The sequence below is a fragment of the Pithys albifrons genome, chromosome 4 (genome assembly GCF_047495875.1).
Source record: "Pithys albifrons albifrons isolate INPA30051 chromosome 4, PitAlb_v1, whole genome shotgun sequence".
Lineage (NCBI taxonomy): Eukaryota > Metazoa > Chordata > Aves > Passeriformes > Thamnophilidae > Pithys > Pithys albifrons.
Genome location: NC_092461.1, coordinates 19,501,080 through 19,520,521, shown reverse-complemented (window position 1 = coordinate 19,520,521; position 19,442 = coordinate 19,501,080). Strand labels below are relative to the sequence as shown.

Sequence of the window (19,442 nt, the reverse complement as noted above, 5' to 3'; positions counted from 1 at the left end):
TAACTTCAGCTACTGGGACATATGATGTTGTTTGGGTCCTGACTCAGGGTAGCTTTTGGCATTGATGCAATCTGTCTTCCTGAAGCTACTGCCTGTTGTGGCAGCTGCTGGAATTTGGAAGGCGGAGGATTTTAGTAGGCAGATTGAGAAGGCCTCGCAACAGTGAAAGCAGATTTGAAAGTTGTATTACGTCTGAATTACTCTGATACTCAGTCAACTGCTTTGGAACACAACTACAGCCAAAACTGGTTGCAGTATATTGTCTTGCAGATGGGAAGTGGATACCAGAAAACCAGTTCCTGATTTAAAGCCAATATTTTCTGGACTATGTCATGTAGTTTTTTCTGTTAGGAGACGGAATCTTTCTGTACTGTGGAATGAAAGGTTATTTTACTTAATGTGATACAGTGTCATTGGCCCATGTGAGAGAATAAATGGATCTTGTTTTATTTGAAAGAAAGAAAACTACAGTTTCCTGATTTCACCTGGTTAGTAGGTGTTCTTGAGGAGGCCCATAAGAATACTTGACAGAGGTGCTTGTGGGTACCTTCCTGCTCATCCACATGAATCCTCTCATTTATGCCAAGAGGTTTGGAGATCAACAAACAGGCAAAACTTTAAGTGAATTGGAATTGTTGAATCAAGTTAGAGAAACATATTTGCTACACACAGGATTTACAAAATGACCTACAGTTAGGAAGAAAAGAGTAGCAATATAACGTCTTTCACTTAAAATAGTTACATTTGGATTGTGTAATCCAAGTCTGTATTAATTTGTTGCTATATCTCTCGTGACCTTGTATCTTACTTGTACCTGTCTGTCTTTCACCATTCTAATTCTGATGACTTAAGTATAATGTCTTTTTCCTGTCCTGAAACTGTTGTTGCTGTTAATTCATATTCATCTTGGCATTGTACCAGCCAGGTAGGGCAAGCAAAGAAATGGATTTGTTTCATGTGTCCAGGTAATTCAAGATAGACTAAGTGCAGTGAGAAGCTTCTGCAATGTAATTGTGTTGGAACAGTTTCCTTGGTCTGGTCTGTGACCAGCTTTCTTGCATCCTGCTGTAATTTGATGCTGCTTATGGCCTTTTTCCCAGAAGGGTCTGTGTGCTGTGTTCCCTTTGTTACTAACCTCCAAACTCAAAGTCAAAAACACTTGGGCCCTCAAATGATGAGCACATCAGGGCAATCCCATTCCCCTCTTTGAAAACACAACAGTTATCAAACCTTGCTAAAATTCATGAGGAGAATCAGATGGCTGTGCAATGGTGAACACTTAGATTAACTTTTTCTTACAAGAAAGTTAATTAATTTTAAGTGCTCATTGTAACATGCCTTTTATAGATTATATTATCTTTTAATTGCCCTTTCTGGTGGCAGCCTCTCAAGTTTTACAGTCATGTTACCAAAGCTGCTGCACTTCATCAGCTTGCATAAGAACTCAGGTCAGCTCTCCTCAGTGTGGAGGATCAATGATCTTGTGCTCCTTTCAGTGCTGCTGACTTTAAGATGTTTGGTCTTGTAATAAAAGGCTTGAAAGCTTGTCAGGTCTTTACAGGGATGTCATGAACTTCTCCTGCAAAGGTGTGAAGTGTGTTGTGAGATAGGAAGTGTCCTGGAGATTTTAGGAGAAGTGCTGACACTCATATTCTCTCCTGCATATATGTAGATTGAAGTAATTCAATAGCAGTTGAGCCAAGTCTTTATTTGAATCCATATTAGAGAACTTTAGTGTATTAAATAATCTCTTTAGTGCTGATAACTGTTGTGGGATTTTAACATTCTGGTGCTTATTGTCTCAAAACCTCTTGTTAGGTGGTATTTTCTTTGAAAGTCAGTTGACACAGAGCTGACCTGTAGGACCTTAAAGCCTGATGTAACATTTTCAGATGGCTCAGTCAGTCCTGTAGTGAGATCTAAATGAAATCTCTTATGCCTGTGCATTTTTCTGTAGTTTCTTCCAGTGTATCTAAGACAGCAAGTATCTCTTGTCTCTAGGGAAGAAGGGTAGGACAGCAAGAAACTAATGGGCTTGTTTCTGGCCCTCTTTATGGGAACTCAATTTCAAATGCAGGAGGTAAACCTGGAGAAGACAAATTTAGGTGATCATGCTGACTCTGATTGCCAGAGCTAACCACAGTGAAAATGAGCAGCTTATTGCCTTTCCAGGTACAATACTGGTTTCTGGGACTAAAATGGTGGCTTATCAGTGTTAAGAGTTCTCTGAGTGTTACAGACTAAAGCGTATAATGTCAGGGCATCCATGTTGAACTGGCAAAGAGCCAGGCGTGCCCGGACTGGGCTAACAGGTGTGCTTTCCTAAGAAGGATGGCTTGCCAAAAGCGAAGACTTAATAATGTAGTCTCCACAGTAGAAGCCTCAGTATACTAATTTTAGGTGAAATGTCATTAATATCTGAAGGATATTCATTGGCATTTAAATGTCAGATACATTTTTAAGACAGACATAGTTTCATTTGCAAGGTAGTAATCCCCCTTAGTCTCATTGTGGATACTTTTTAATCAGAATGATCTGATTAATATGGCTCTTATATGAACTAGCACTGTTGACATGTTAAAATATTTCAGAATCCAGTGCTTCAGGGCACTACTTTGGTGGCTCAGTGGTAAATCTGAAACAAACAGAGGAGTTATGGGAACACTGCACAGATCTTCTGAAAAGATGACTCTGCAAGGTGGATGATTTCTTAGCAGTTTTGTGTTTGCAGACTGTGCTGTTATTGCACCAGAGATACTGAGGGCTGGCTACTCCTAATACTGTACACTCTGGCAGTATTATATGCCTTTCAGGTCCTTCTTTAACTTAACTTATGGTGGTTTTTTCCCTTAACTTTCTTTTGACAGTAATAATGCTTTTGCTAATAGTCTTACCGTGTGTTGAGGACACTTTAAAATAATCTGTTTGATCCATTTTGATGTTACGAGATTTATCAAAGCCCAGGGCTGGAAAGTTATTGTCACTACTATCAAAGAGAAATGCTTTTAACATTATTTTTTTTTCCAGATCTATTTGGTCCTGAATTCAACTTTGTATTTCAGACTTCAGTAGTTAATTTACAGTGATAGTAGAATGCTGTTCAGCTCAAATTTGTCAGGCTCAGTTGCCAGAGGTTATGTTGTACTTTATGCTCATGTATAAGGCAGAGTGCCAGTAGATCAGTGTGTAAGTCTTGAAGATTGGTGAAGTGAAAGGGAAAAATTCTCAAGATTAGGCATAATGTTTAGCATTGGAATTTTGTGCAGCACATTCTTACAGCAAGAGGAATTAAATTTTACTTCAAAATTTTCTTTGTGAACAGAAGGGTACAGTATTGATTGAATTTTTAACCAAAGCCACAGGTAGCTTTATTGTGGGGTTAGGATTTCTGTTCATTTTATGCAGCTTTGTTTATGTTGAACTCTGAAAAGGCAGCACCAGGTGAAATAAGCCTGAGAGTGACTTTCTCGGTTTTCCCATGCTTTTTCCAAACATGCTACATGAATCTGTTCACTGTAGTGAATAAAGTCTGGGGTTTGTGAGGATCAGCCTTACCTGACTTTGTGGCACTGTGTGTGCGTCTCTTGTCTTTGCCAGCCCAGTCGTTCTGGCTTTTCCTTGGAAAGGGAAGCTGAGGTCTGTCACAGGCGAGTTACAGCACTGTGGATTAAAACATGACTTTTTTTTTTTCTGTAAAATGGATGGACAAGGACCCATCCTCATGCACTTCCAGAGGATAGTCTGTGGAGCAGCCTGCTTAATTAGAGTTTTGACTCCTAAATCTGGGCTCATTTAAGAAATGGAAAAAGGTGCAGGGTTGTCTGTGACAGATGCTCGTTACTTTTCGGTATGCCTGTGAGACAATGTGTGTTTTCTAAGATTTTCTCTTAGAATAATCCATAGGTTGCTGTGTGTCAGAGCTTTGATTTACCTGAAACACAGGTAGGAGATGTGTTGTTGTGACATCAGTTTTAATACAGAAATTGAGTAGCGTAAGTTTATAAAGTCTGCATTTTAGATCAGTCAGATATTGACACAAATAGATTAATTACCTGGGTTCTTGCATGTCGCGATTTCACTGTTGGAAGTAGCATTTTAATAGTTCTACCTTGTCCAGCTCTTCCAAGCTAATTCTTTTTTTTAGCACTCTTTAGTTTGCCTTGATTGTAAGAGTGCATTTTTACATTCAACAGAGAGGGGTTTTTTCCTCCACTTAATTCAGAACTCTCAACTTGTTAGATATCTCTGTCCAAGAGGATGAAAAAATTCAGTACTTCAAGCAGAAATCCTCCAGAGGAGTCTTTCTGTAGTGCAGAATTTATTCTCAAAAACATTTCCCTTGAGTGAAAGCATATCCAACATTGAATTTTCTCTTTGTATGTGAGGGTGGTGGTTCTGCATGTCTGAGAGGCTGGAGTGGAAATTAACAAAATCAAATTGTATTGGGGACTAAGCATGAATTATAAGCAGTCCTAGATTGGCTTTACTACAGTGCTGCTTTCCTTGAGAGGGTAGAAAAAAACTCGTCTTTCAAGAGAAACTGATTTTTAAAATCAAAGTGTACACACTACGACTATGTGGTGGTAATGATATTCTGGTGTTAACCAAGGGTAAAAGTGTTACAAGAAGAGTTTCAGCTCCAAGAAGCTTGTGGACTAGTGAAGATTGGATGAAGTATGAATGTCAATGAAAATACTCAGGCAGGAACACTTAGAAAATGTGGAATAGATTCTCAAAAGCAACTTGTAAATTGGAAGCTTGTAATCTGTTTCACTTTAATGGAGATGAGGTACAATGCTTAGGATGTTTGGAGAAGGGATACACCAGAGAAGCTTGAAAGTGGTTTTTGAATATGTTCTCTTGGTATTACAGCTGCTGGAACGTGAGTGTTTTAACAATTAGGATATGAGGGAGGGACACTGTGATACAGGGAGGCTGACTAGGGCTTGACATTTCATTTTGCTCCAATGTGAGAATGAGAAGTGGATACATAAGACTTAGTGAAATTCAGACTGAAAAAGAGCAGGTTCTTCACAGAAATGAATGACTGTGGATCTGTGAAGTGCCTTCTCAGAGAACTTCATGAATGTAAGAAATTTGTGCAGGTTCAAAGAAAAGCTGAAATACTTGAAAGAAATTCCTGAGGGCTACCTAACAGACAAATCACAAAAGGCCCAGAAAAACACCTGAAAATAGTTGGGGTCTGAAGGACGCTTTGACATATCTGAGTTTTTTTCTGTTTGTTTTTAAAGATGGTGCTAAAGGGAAGTTTTTATATTATGAAGGAAGAAGAATTTAAACAGAGCTGAAGGGAGAGAAAATGCAATGGGTGACCAGAGTCTTTTCACGTGAAAATGTTGAAAATGTGAAATGTTGTAAACAGCAATGAAAACAGGAAAGACACCTTTGGTTTCAGGGTGAAGGAGGTGCAGGGGATGTTTGTATTCAGTATAAATGTGGATAAGTAGGTATTAGTTAAAGGAATTAAAGTTTCTAATTATTCTTTATTCTTTTTTTTTACTAGCAAAACCAAATAGGAAACTGACATTCCTGTACTTGGCCAATGATGTCATACAGAACAGCAAAAGGAAAGGACCAGAATTTACAAAAGACTTTGCTCCAGTAATAGTGGAGGCTTTTAAGCATGTTTCAAGGTACAGTAAACTTGTGTGTGCAGTGTTGTTCCTCATACTGGATTTGAGAGGGATTTAGAGAAGTCCTCAGTTGATCCCTTCTGGCCCAGCTCATTTTTGTATTCTATTTCTGTACTTGAGGTCTTGTTAATTTAATTTATTCAGTGTTCTTTTGATCTCGCATAGTCCTAATGCAATTGGAGGAAGTTTCATGGTAAATTCATCAGCATTCAGTCCCTTCTGCTTTGGAAAGCTGTTAGCTATTCCTGAAACCAGGACTTGCTTTCAATGTGTGTTTGAGCTGCAACAGTTTGATGTTTTTCATTATTGGTGTTGCATGATTTGTTTTTCCCCAACTAACATTAATGTAATTGCATTAGGAAGCTAGTCTTGATACAGGATTATTTTCACAATGGTACACAGCAGTTGAAACAACACAAACCTATTTGCAGTGTTTGCATAGTAGGGTTACGGACCTACAGATTTATGGGTTGAGCAAGGAAACAGAGCTGGGCATTGGCCCTTTTTTATTTATGTGCTTGCTGAGACGATACCACAAATTGGCATTTCCTTTCTTTTCTTTAAAATGTGATTTTGTTGTTTTCTGAGATGAGATTATTTGACTTCTGATGCTCGGATATTGCTAAGGTATGTGAAGGTCCTTCTGTGAGAAATAATCATATGGCAGTGCTGTGCTTCTGTCTTGCTGATACTTGCTCTTTTTTCCTTGTAACAGTGAGTCTGATGAGAGTTGTAAGAAACACCTTGGCCGAGTGCTGTCTATCTGGGAAGAAAGGTCTGTTTATGAAAATGATGTGTTAGAACAACTTAGGCAAGCTTTGTGTAAGTATTTTGTGTGTGTATAAAGGCTCAGTCTGTTGTTTGAAATATTATTTCCCTGAGTGCTCTGTTTGTTTTCATTTAGATGGAGATAGAAAGGTGAGGAAGCGCACATATGAACAGATAAAAGTTGATGAAAATAACTGTTCACCTCGAAGTTCTCCCACTGACCCTCCTCAGGTAAAAGCATGTTTATAAAATTCTGTATTTGCATAGCCTTTCATAGAGAATTTTTCAGTTACTCTTCAGTTTTTGAATGGTCTCTGTTTTTAATGAGGTACTGTTTCTAAGCAGGAGTGACTACACCTGAAACTTTCTACAGTACTCTTCAGGTTACAAGTATGTTGTGGCTTTAGTCATATGACTTTACAGCTAAATATATGAACTGTATGTTCAGTTTTGCTCCATCAGGATTTCAGTGGTAGTTTCTTCACTGTTTTAGGTTTTCATTCAGTTTCCAGGGTTGTAATGAGTAATGTATGTATTAGAGTAAGATCGTTATGGATTTATCAATAAAATATTTCTCAGTGTTGCAAGCATGATGGTTGGGAAAAATTGTCTACATTGCATGGTTACAGCTGTTCTTCTTGTGGTTTTTTATGCTGTTGCCTCACCTCAAAAGGCTTTTTGTTATGGCAGGGAATGACTGTCCCCAGTCACAGTTTAGTGTGCTTTGTAACAGACTTCTGGGTTTCTGTGATCAACTCTACTTTCAGAAGAAGTACACTGATCTAGGCTGATGCAATAGTGAAGTAAAATGGCAAGAAAATTAATTTTAAAATCCATAGTAAAATGAAAGGTAAAATAATCAGTAAAGATTAAAAGATGTATAAATTTTCCTTATATACCAAGAATGTAATTGACAAAATCTGCTATAGGAAGGTGACCTTTAGAACTAGGAGCACTGCAATATTGTGCTGAGAATTAAAGGTGTAGTTTTGGTTTGTTTCAGTCTAGAAGCTGATACTGTGAATGCTGTTGAAATTACCATCAAATCAATTCCATAAGCTTATTGTAAAATACTGTTTTGTTCTGGGATCTGTTTACTTAAACTAGTTCTCCATTTTGCATGCTTTTTGCAGACCACAGATCTCATTAGAGCATTACAAGAACTAGAAAATGCTGCCTCTGGGGATGCAGCAGTTCATCAGAGAATAGCCTCTCTGCCTTTAGAGGTCCAAGATGTGTCCCTGTTAGACAGGATAACAGGTGAGGGTTGAGGATGTACTAACCAAAATGCTGTTCTGAGAACTTCATGGTGTGTGATTGATTAAGTCATGCTTTACTTATTTTTCTCTGCTTGCTTTTTAGATAAGGAATCTGGAGAGCAACTTTCCAAAATGGTAGATGATGCATGTATGTTGCTGGCGGATTACAATGGCAGGTTGGCAGCTGAAATAGATGATAGAAAACAGCTAACTCGAATGTTATCAGACTTTCTCCGGTGTCAAAAAGAATTCCTTGCAGAGAAAGAACATAAGCTGGAAGTGCGTAATGTTTTGTTTTAGTCCATTCTTCACTAAAGCTTGTTCTTGCAAATGTTTTAGTCACCCTAAGCAACTTTTCTCTCCAAAGATATTTAATTACCACTGTTACATCTTTGCTTCCACCACATTTTAACAGGTTTAGAACACTAGAACCAAACCAGCCCTTTCATTTTTTTAATCTATTCTGTCTTTGTTATACCTACAGACTTAGTTTTAATAGTGCAGATAGAAAGTCTTTCCCTGAATGTTACAAATGTAATTCTTCACGGTAACTTTTTTTCCCATGCTCTTTTCATTCCTTGTTCTAAGTCTTAGTTATGTATTTGCTAAAGGATAAGTATTTAGTCACTGGTTTCAGCATAACTTTTTAAGCATATTCAAGCATTCATTAAACCCAGTAAAATGCAGTTTTAGCCTCTACAGCTTCTAACACAGCTGATTAGCAGTACTAGCACCATTAGGACTGAACAGATCACAATAAAAGAAGGATACAGAGTGAGCAGCTCCTTATGAGCAAATGATCTCCTAAGTTATTCTGTTCTTTGCTATTCTCAGTCATCTGTTTTTCTTTCCCACCATGTAGTACTGTAAAGCCTCCTGTTGAACATCCCACATATTTAGAGTATTTCCATAATTTTATGTCAATTGCTGCCCAGTGCTAACTTGGGTATTACAGTAATAGAACTGAAGCTGCATCATTTTGCAAAGGGAGATATCTAAACAATTGCAGTGCCCTGTAACTGCAGCATGTGCATATATAGTGCCCAAATTAATTACTCTTGAGGTTTCATCATGCAGGTCTGTCAGGAACACTTTCTTTGCCTCAGAGTTTTTTACCTTTTTATAACTTGAATTCAGATTTTCTGGTGCCTTTTTTCAGGAAAATGCTGTTCACGATGTATCTGAAGTCATCATTCAGATCAGTTGTATCATTCCCACGCTACTCTTAATTCCTGACTTTATGCCTCACCAAAAAGCAATTGATCGAGGTTCTTCTTATCAACATTACTGTGTTTATCCTGTGGGATGAATATCGACCAACTTCATGTAAGATAGGCGGTACCATGGTAGTTGTGATTGCCATAGCAACTGACACATCTGCATAATGAAACCTGGAAGATTAAAGAACAGGAGGCCTTAAGCTTTTCATCATGTGTCCTACCTGCCCTGTGTGTGTGTAATGGGTTTGAAGGACAAATTCCCACAGGTTCCATGAAGGACTCATTGTCTAGAGACACTGGCTTGTTTTTGTAGCTCTTTACCAGCAATTATACCTTGTTTATATATAGTAGACCACTGGGATAGTGAGTTACTCAAAAGGCAGTGACTTAGTCTTTCAGACAGATTTATACTTCTGTGAGAAGGAGAGAGCTCAATTAAAAAGAAATCACAAATGGTAGTGCAGCTGTGAACAGAATCCACCCTTGTTGGTTGTTTTCAACAAATACAAACCAGTTTAGTTTCCTACTGTTACTGGATTAGAGAACTTGTAATTTTAAGAGAAAATGATTGCATATTACTGGGCTGTCATAGTCCTTAAAATGAGGTTCTTGGCTGAATTATTTAAACTGCTGACGAATTTCATTCTAATACAGCACAGTTCCTGTTTTGGACTAGTTTAAGGTCTTTCTTTAAAAAGTAGAAGACAGTCATCAGTAGCTGCAGCAGTCTCTTTTACAAACAGATGAAGTCCTAGGATGTTGAAGTATACCATAAGAATGTTTTTAGGCTGATTGGTGTGGTATAAATGTGAGTTACTAATAAAGAACTGTGAGTCAAGATGCTATCAATCCAGGTTACTAATACAGTCATATGAGCCAAGAGATTGTAAAGAGCAAGAACTTTAAAACGAAGTTTTAAACCAGTGTTAATATAAATGAAGTAACTTTGTGCCCACCACCAATAGTGCTTCTTACTTTGGGAAGTGGAGGCTGTAAACATTCTGAAGTTTTGAAATGTGAGCTTAGGATGTTTTCATAGTACCTACTGCACAGCCTGCTGATTTAGCTCATGTGTTTTGTTTATAGCTATTAAGAAATGGAAATGAAGAAAGGACTCTCTTTTTACAGTCTTGGGAAATTCCATTCCTCAAATTGAGCCTTGCTTTTTGGCTTCACATTTGAAATAGCACTGGGAAAGGGGCTTGTCACATAATTCTTTGGGAATATATTTCTCTGAACTGTTTGTCCCTAGGGTTTGGCTCCTCAAATTTGATATCTGGTGAAATTAATTTGTTCTAGACAAGCTTGTTTCTTTTGTTAGACTTCTGGCTATTGAGATTTTTCTTAGTATAACATGGTCTCTGGGTTGTAATATGTTAAGTCTTCATTTCTTCCTGAATTAGTATCACCAATCTGTGAGTATAGTGCTGAGATCCTAGCTTACAGATTTGGCAATCACCCAGGTATGGGAAGAAACAAGTGGATGTATTAGTTGAATCTGGAAATGGCATTTGCTGTTGACCTGGTTTAACAGTGTTAGAAATCTAATTCCCAGAGAATTCTCATTAGCTTTCAACTTTAGATGGGAACTTTAGACCTAAATTTGCAGATCTTCTAGAGAAAATTTACAGGTGAGTAATTCTGAATAACTAATCTTTCCATGAGTAATTTTTGAAGAATAAGAGTTTCTTTAATAGTTATTTCTGAAACAAAGTACATGATTCCCATCAAAATCAAGGTAATGTATGCATTAGATCTTGACAGGAGATTTTGGTAACAGATAAATAATACTGTGTCTGCATCCAAAGCTGGCAATACTGCCTAGTAGGTGACTTTCCTAAGTCTGTTCGGGGTAAGTAGTGTCATCTCTATCTCTTTAAATTGTTTTCTTTAATGTCTTTCTAGCTTCTGTTGCAGGTGGTGGATATGGACCTATCTTCTAATGATGTCACCATCCATTAATACACACATCCTGCTAAAAATAAATTTAAGAATCAAAATCTTGTATTGTCTGTTGTTCTTGAAAGCTTGAAGAGGAGAAATTCTGTAACTACTCATACCAAACCTCTGCTATTTTCATCTATATTCTCACAAACATTGCCGAGTTTATGCCTGAGATGGATAAGTATTTATCCAGTGTCATTCTTTTTTCTTGAAGGTTAAATCTTTCACATGGTTGTTCCTAAAACTCCCAGGTTCTTTTGGTGAAATCATTCAAATTTGCAATGCAGAATTTTGGGGGTCACTTAGCATTGAAGCTGCCATTACCCAAAAGAGACACCTATGCAAACAAGACTTTTTCAGACTTTTCACTTACACTCTAGCTGTTGGGATTACATGGTCAGAAATGAGAAGTGATAAATGGAGGTCTTGTCCTTCATAAACACAATAAAAAATTGTATTAGGTAATGGAGAAGGTGTGTTTTGTGCCACTTATGCCTCTTTGGAATCCCCCTCAAATTCAGAATCATCCTAAAGAGTACTTCACTTTTGTTAATTTAGTATAAATATTTAAGGTTCAGTGTACTGCAGCTCTGTCTCAAATTTCTATTGACATGTGATTCTGTCAATTAGAGAAAAGGAAATATTTGCAGAAATATTTTTGCGAAACTTTTTTTATGAACACTTAGAGGGCTAATGCCATTTCCTGTTTTCTAGTAGTTTGATTGACTTTTTGCTCTCCCTGCTTCCTTGTCATATCCACCTCCTAACTTCCTGCCTATCCTCTAGATTTTGAACAGAAGTGTTGGTTAGTGTCTTAGTCTCACTGAAGGCTGATAAAAATAACTTTTTATGTTATACAGGAATAGAGAATTTCATATAAATAAATTGTTCCCCAGGTGCATTCATGTCCTTTTGATAAGACTGTCCTGTAGACATTCTGGAATGAACATGGCCTTAAAAATGAAATGAATAAGAAGAGTATTTTGCTTTTGCCTCTTCCACAGACTCAATGGTTACAGAGTAAATAGTCTCTTACTACATTTCAAATAAAGGATTTGATAGTTTGAAATCTTTCATGACTTACTAACAAGTATAAGTAGGGGATCATACAATCGTATTCCAGGAAACCGTCAGCCTCTCTCATTCATTTTGACATTATGGGGAAATGTAGCATTGCTACATGTAGCATATACTGAATGACTCAGTTTCTTATATACTATTTCTATCAACTTACCAATTTAAATTGTCACTAGATCCAAGTTTTTATGAAGGAAATGCTACTCTGGGAAGTAAAACACTGCTGTGTTTTAGTGGTTTGCTTTTAATTAAGACAGTTTTATTGTTGATGCTGCTGTCTTGCATTCCTGATTTTTTACAGGTATATAAACAATATTCATACTCTTACTCTCACACATCTCTTTGTAATTGTGGTTTCTTAGCATGTTGAATGTTCAATACACTCATTTCATGACTGAGCTTTATAGCTCAGTGTAGCTTTACTTGTCTTCCGAAAGGTTTTAATTTTGTCATGGGGTAAACAGCAAAAAGTTATTCTCCCTGGTTTGTAGCTCTGAACTCAAAGGCCTTTTTTTTCCTGCTCAGTTCACACTTAATGGTTCCAAATGCAGACAAAAAGTTAAGCAAACAATTTAGGGATGGCAGTGGTATAACAGGCCTGGTGTCCTTAGGTTTTGTTTTGCAATGCAATGCTAGTTTGGTAATATTGTCGACTGTTGCCTTCCACCACGGCCTTCACGTTATCACAGTGTGTAGCACTTTGCTTGCTATTCTTTTTCTTTATACCCCTTATACTTCCTTAGAACCTTTTCTTGTTCAGTAACAGATTACTTAAGGTAATATATTCAATCACATTTCCTACTTTTCAAGTCCACTTCAAATAATTGCAACTGAGCAGCTAAAGTACTGTGCTGAGCTTTGGTAGAAGTCAAAGACTGATTTGTAGCATGAGCCCTACCCTGCCCTTTGTTACGGGGAGGAGTTTGCAGTGTTGTAGGTGATCTACAGCTCCCTAAATGTGGCAGCAGCACAGTAACAAGTTAACATGGAGTTAGAGCTGAGCTGCTGACAGTGCAATGATTACTGGTGGCTGGGACGTGTCAGAAATTGGGCAGTAAGGTTCATCCATACTCATCAGGACTGTTTTGAATAGTTAAGATCTTGTGATACATGCTTGGCAACAGAAATCATGGTACCAAACAGAACATGGTGTGTTAGCTGTTGACTTTATGAACCATTGCATTCAGGATTGCACCTTCAAAAATTGAAGCTGAGTGGGCAGTGTGTCCAGTTTGAGGAGTATATGACTTCTACAGAAAGAGCTGTTTGAGCTGATTCAGATGTTCTTGTGCCAAGGGGAATGTGACTGTAGACCTCTTTTTTTTTTTTTTAGTAGTAAAGGAAGGAGAACCTTAGCCATAATTTCTTTCTTTTGTGGCCCAGTTTCAAGTAACTTGCACTGTTTTTTGGAGAAATCTATGTAGCTCTTAAAAATCAGGAAGGAAATATAGGCTGAGGATCTTTAATGGATGAATTCTCTTCATCCTGGCTCTCCCAATCCTGTCCTATATGAAATGGAATGTGCTTTGGAAACAGGCCTCTATGCCTTGATATTTGTATAGATCAGTTGAAAGCTCTTGCTCGAGTTGACTTGGTGTAGTGTAAATCTTTTACTGAAGTTGAGTTGCACAGTGTGAATCTTTTAATGAACATCGTCACTGGAATTGTTTATTCAAACAAACATAACCCCCCAAAACGAAACTTCTAAACTTTGGTGAGTTCAGTAGTTTCAATTATCTACCTAAAGGTGACTGGGGAGAATTAAGTGATCACTGAAATACTCATCTCTCCTTAAGGCATATTTGGTTAGAAGTTAAGATGAGGGGATGTTTAAAATAAGATGTAGGTTGCATCTGTTTTCTGCAATAGAAATAGGCTTGTAGGCATTTTTGCAGGTTGCTAATCTATCTTTTAAATGTGGTTTCTTTGTTTCCATAGACACTTTTGTGAGTGGCAAAAGGTACAGTTATAGAGTTTTGTAGAAGTAATTTGCGGGACTAGAGTGGATAACACAGCAAAGCAGTCAGGTGATCAGTGCCTTTTGTTGCCCTGTGTTGTATGCATTTTATGAGAATAGTGCTTATTTGACACATTTCTCATAACAAGTTTATAACCTCTCTGAGTAATAAAAACACCTTTTTCATATAGTGACTTAAGAATTGCAGGCTTAGGTACCGTATACATAGTTACTCAGTTTGTACCTGAAAGAGTATGGGACTTCACAATTCAATTCAGAACAGCAGAAACATTTGAAAACTTCTACTTTTTAAACCAACTTACCACATTTCTGAATATTAATCCTGGCTTTTACTAACAGATTGGGCAGGTTGTAGGTTGTACTTTACTCATCCTTGTAAAGTAAGGACAACCCTTTGCTTCAGTTCCCATTTTAAGGCATTGCGTGTCACTTGAATATGCTCTGGTTTTGAAACAGGGTAATAAAAATGTTGTGACTTTTGTAATTATATATACATCTATTAGCAATTTCACCCTTATTACTTGTGAAGGGTGGGCTTTTTGACTTTCAGTCTGCAGCTTACCCAATACTTTTTGTTTGAAGGGGGGGGTGGGGGGGAGTACAAGATACCACAAGATATCAGGTACTATTAATACCTTTGAGGTACCTTTTGAATTCATTCTAAAATTACTGAGAGAAGATACTGGTCTTACCTAAGTAGGACTTGCTATTGTCTGCAAGACTTCTAGACAGAATGTTCCTGGCTATTGCCAGCCATAAGCTTCATACTGTTAATCAAAATGAATGGATCTGTTTGTGTCATCCTCAGAAGAACAAGTTTTGCAGGTATGTAAAGCCTTGCACACACATCTAGATGATGGGAAATTGGAAATGGAACAGTCAGTGCTCTATCTAGAACTCTGTAAGTTTTTTGAAGGACAGCTGTAGACTGGCAAGTGAGTTCATGTGCTTTCTGCAACAGATGTTTTCTTTGATCAGGTTTGCGGTAAGAAAAAGAAAACCTGGATATAAGAAACACTGAAACTGTAATGCCTGTTTGTGTCAGTAGTAGAGAGACTTTTCAAGTTAAGGCTACACCTTTTCTGCAAGCCTTAATTTCCCACAGTAATACTGTTTAAGACTTCCTGAAATTCTGATGTTAGTGTTGACTTATTATTTTTTTTCCATCTGTATTGTGAATACAAAGCGGAACTATAAACCCTGCCTGTATCCCTCCTACATCTAGAAGCTTGCTTTTGGAATTAGTTGTTGAAGCAGCTGTAAACTCTCAAGTAGGAATATAAGTCCACATTGGGATGACAAGTAGTAATTGCACAGACTAAACATTTGCCTTTCTCTCTCAGTTTAGGAGTTACAAAGGAAACACTTGTATACTAGTTTCAAAAAAGAATGTTGTGGATGGAAAGCAAGAGAGAAGGGAATGTATTGGAAAGCTGTGCTGCACAGTTGGAGATGACCTGTATAAACAAACTGAATTGAAAGCTCTTGCTCTAGCTAATATCTTCTGGTAGTTTCATTTAATAGGAAAATAAGCCATGTGTATTTGAAGATAATTGTGTCTGACTCAAAAGCTGTGCTCCTTAGTGTTTTCTTTAAATAGTGTCCTAATTAACGCCTGTATCATTAGGCTGATACTCAGAAGTTACAGTTGGAAATTTTTTGGCCACCTTTATGATCTAGAAACTTTATTACAATGTTTTTGTCTAATGAGTTCTCTATAAAGTTGGAGCACCATGCTCAGTTACACTTTACTGACCTATTCCAGTAAGATTTTTTTCTGCATTTCTGATGATGATTTGCCTGGTTGGTTGGAAGGGCTGTTGAGAGCTGCTTCTAGGAACCTCTGACAGAAATAAGAAGAGAAATGACTAGAACATCAGCTTGGTGCTCCTCTCAGCCTTGCTGAAACAACACAAAGCAGATTTCATTTTATCTCAGTGACAGACTTCTGATTTTTCTCTTCAAACCACTGTAGTGTTACACAGAAACAATTTGTGTAAAAGCTGAGGTGGAACATAGCAGCACTCAGGCTTTTGTGGACAGAGCTGATACCTTTTTGAAGAATTTGAATGTGCACAACAAGGAAACAGACTTCAGGTGGACAGCAACCAGCTGTTTGTGAGATGGCATTTAAAGAAAATGTGCATCCAGTGTAGTTGCTGTACATCTTGGGCAGAGTGCTTGTATTAACCTCTGTCCTCACATCTACATAGGAAAATAACAGCTTAAGTGATCATTGGGCATGGCAAATATTTTCAGATCTTGTTAATGAAATAATAAATTACCTCTGTTACCGGTTATTTTAATGTCAGCATAGGGGAAGGGAAGAAAAGTTAACTTGTGCAAACCAGTAAGTATAAGTGAAACTTTTCTGATGAAATACTGTCTGCATTTAAAAAAAATTGCAGTGAAATGTTCCTGGTTTGGGATATGTCAGTGTGTTGTAGTATACAAGGACTGTGTGCTTTCCACGTGGTTTGGTTTGTTTTGCTTTTAAATCTAAATTCTGAATTGAAATTCACCTTAATTAATAAGGCCATCTGTTATGGGTAAAATATCACTGAAAATAAGAACACTCAAGAATTCATATGGATCTTACATGACATACCAATCCCTTTTAGTTTTAATAATTTTGTTATCAACATGATTTGAGTTCGTGTGAATCAAAAGGAAGAGAGTTCATAGTTGAGCTGCTTTAATCAGGCACCAAAGCTATTCTGTTTTCCTAGTTTAAATTCATTATGATCTTACATAATAGTCCTACTAAAGTAGTCCCAGGGTTTATTGTGACTGTTGCAGACAACTTCCATCTCTTCAGCTGAGGCTAAATGTAGAGAGCAGGAATACTCTTCAGCAGTACTCAAAATGAATCTGAATTTTATAGCTCAAAAGTTTTCCAGTTAAACCAATGTATTAGTCAGTATAGTAAACTTAAATTTTACTTAAATAAAACTCAGATGACTTTTTGTTGTTGTTGTTAATCAACTATTCCTCATTCCTAAAAAGCTTAAAGAGCAGTAGGTCAAGAGCCTCAGCTGACAAAATACGAAAACGGTTGGGAAACATAATTCTTAGCTGAGTGGTGCTGAAAAAATGCAGTTCTTAAAAACTCTTTATCTTTGTATTAAAACTCACTGGTGAAAAACAGAGTTTTGAGTAATGTTTCTTTTCAGCTAGTAGCAATTGTAGTTCAATTAATACTGGTCTGATTCTGGAAATTCATCTCCAAGAATAATGATACCCATTTTTCCTAGGGCAGCCAGTGTGGAAGGCTTGCCTCCATACTGAAACATGCAACATGTGTAGTCCGAGTCAAAATCCTGATGTAGGAAGGGAAGTAGGAGAACTCCAAAGCTTTCACATGATGCTACAGCTACCTGGCATTTATTGGAAGCTGAGATTTATGATCATGTGTATGTTTAGTCATATGCCCACTGCTTTTTTTGTTTGTTTTTCCTGGCATTTTATTACAAAATATGTTGGTTTAGAACCTAGATAAATTTCTTCATATCTAGATTTCCCTGACTGAGCAGGATATGGTACGTGTGTCTGCAGGGCAGGGTGAACAACTTGGAAGCTATGAATTAAAACGTAACTGAGGACAGTGTGGAAACAGCAGCTCTCATTTTGATGCTGTGGGTATTAGTTATTCTGAGGGTGTGTAATGGAAGACTAATTAAGAGACCTGTTTTAACAAAAGTGAGGAAACAGTGTATTCCACGTCAGTTGTGCTTGCTGAGAATTAATAACTGGGAAGAAATGGAAGTTAAATTTTGCCACAGGAGTGCTCACCACTGATAAGTGTGTAAAGTGGTCCTTAGATTTGCCTTAAAATTTTATTCTAAACCAAAGAAATAGCCAGAGTACATTTACTTCTGCATTCAGGCTGAAACAGTTGTGGTGTTTTTCAGTTCTGCCAAAAGTAAAAGAATAGTTTGCATTGATTTAATTTGGAGTTGGTAAAGTTTTTCCACTGCCAGAGTCTAGAATGCTGTTGACTAAAATTGATGAAAGTAAGGAGAAGCAGAATGCTGGGAAACAACTCAAGATGATGTATAAATCCTGTAAATAGCTCCATATTGTCTTGGAATTTTGTTTCATTTATATCATATGAAGATGTATCTCTGAGATAAAAAGTGCATTAAGTTGACTGGATTAGAGAGGACAAAACATTTTTGTCATGTTTCTCAGCTACTGCTGGCAGTGATTGGCAGAAGAGGAGAGTGACTTGCTGTTTCATAAGGCTTACAGGTATTGTCCAATTTCTTGGGATACTTGACTGTTGCAGTTATACTGCCAGTCATATCAATTGTTTAATTTGACAGGGAAACAATTATTCTTGAAAGTTTGATAAAATTACTTCTGTGAACACGTAACTAGAAGAGAGGCATAAAGGAAAGCCTCAGTATCTCTTCTGCCTGTCTGCTGTCCAGTCAGTCTGTGTAGCATGGAACCAGCCATAACCTCTGCTGCTCTTTGCCACAGTAGTTGAGCAATGTAGAACATCAAGGGATATTGGGGTGGAAAGGGGAGCGTTGGAGGGGGCACACTGGGTGGGACTTACGGTGGGATGGAGAATTGGGCTAACGGGTGGAGTTCAGACATTTGGTCGTTTGTTTACAGGAATCAAATAGCATCATTATTCCCTGAGTGTTGTTGTATCGCTGTGCTGCCTCAACTTAAATAAATGGTAGTACTGCGGGTGTTAAATACCTGCATGTGATAATGGAATTGAAACAGTATTCTCTGAAAGTAGTAGTCTAAAGTGCCAGTGTTTTTAGATGTTCTATCCAATATCACCAGCTGTTTTATTTTCTTGCCTGATTCAGTATTAAATTCTTTTTTGTTTTTCACAAAGGCACCTTTGTTTAATTTTCTTCATCTGTGAAATTCACCTCACAGCAGTTTCTAAATTCTCACTGGGTTGGTAATTAAGAAATATATCATGAATTCAAACTGATTTAAAAACCCCAACCCTACATGTAGTTATCAAGTAAATTACATCTGTCCATCAAGAAAAAGAAGAAAAATCTGTTACAACTTTTTGTAATCAAAAAGAGCTTTGGTACTTGCAATGAGATGGTCCATATTTACATGGAAACATTTGAAATGTTTGTTGTCCAAGTGTCAAAAAGGAATTTTAGCTACTTGCTTTTCCACACTTCTACACTACCAAACTGAAAAACCCCAGTTAAGTCAATAAGAATAGTATTTTTGAGGAGCATAGGTAGGAGAGCAATGTACTGTGACTTTTTAGGCAAAGACAAATATGTTAAAAATTGATTAGTGGAAGAAAAAAGGACTCTGGTGAGAATAAGTATTGTTAAGAGTGTTATCTGGCCCAAGCCTTATCCCCCTGAATCAGGCTCATTTCTCAGTGCAAAAGAGACTTTATCTCCATGCCTGCATTTCTTTTCCACAGCATACGCATAATTTTTAACTGGAGGTGAGGGAGGAAGCTGAAACGTAGGAATAATGCCACATACTTTCTAGAATAATTGTAGAAGTTACAGTAGCTGTACACCAGAGGGCTGGGATACTA

The 19,442-nt window shown here is 37.4% G+C and overlaps 1 protein-coding gene across 3 annotated transcripts in view; it reads left to right on the top strand.

Moving 5' to 3' along the window:
- The window catches only part of RPRD1A (regulation of nuclear pre-mRNA domain containing 1A), a 43,569-nt gene that overhangs the window by 4,223 nt on the left and 19,904 nt on the right, over positions 1–19,442 (top strand). The window contains exons 2-7 of one of the 3 annotated variants that reach the window (XM_071553601.1): positions 5,525–5,654; positions 6,370–6,476; positions 6,559–6,653; positions 7,556–7,682; positions 7,785–7,960; positions 10,819–10,901. In XM_071553601.1, the coding sequence (XP_071409702.1) occupies positions 5,525–5,654; positions 6,370–6,476; positions 6,559–6,653; positions 7,556–7,682; positions 7,785–7,960; positions 10,819–10,863 (680 nt within the window). In that variant the 3' untranslated portion in view covers positions 10,864–10,901. Of the gene's footprint in view, positions 1–5,524; positions 5,655–6,369; positions 6,477–6,558; positions 6,654–7,555; positions 7,683–7,784; positions 7,961–10,806; positions 10,902–19,442 lie in introns of those variants that run through there. The other 2 variants (XM_071553599.1, XM_071553598.1) reach the window with 2 other exon arrangements.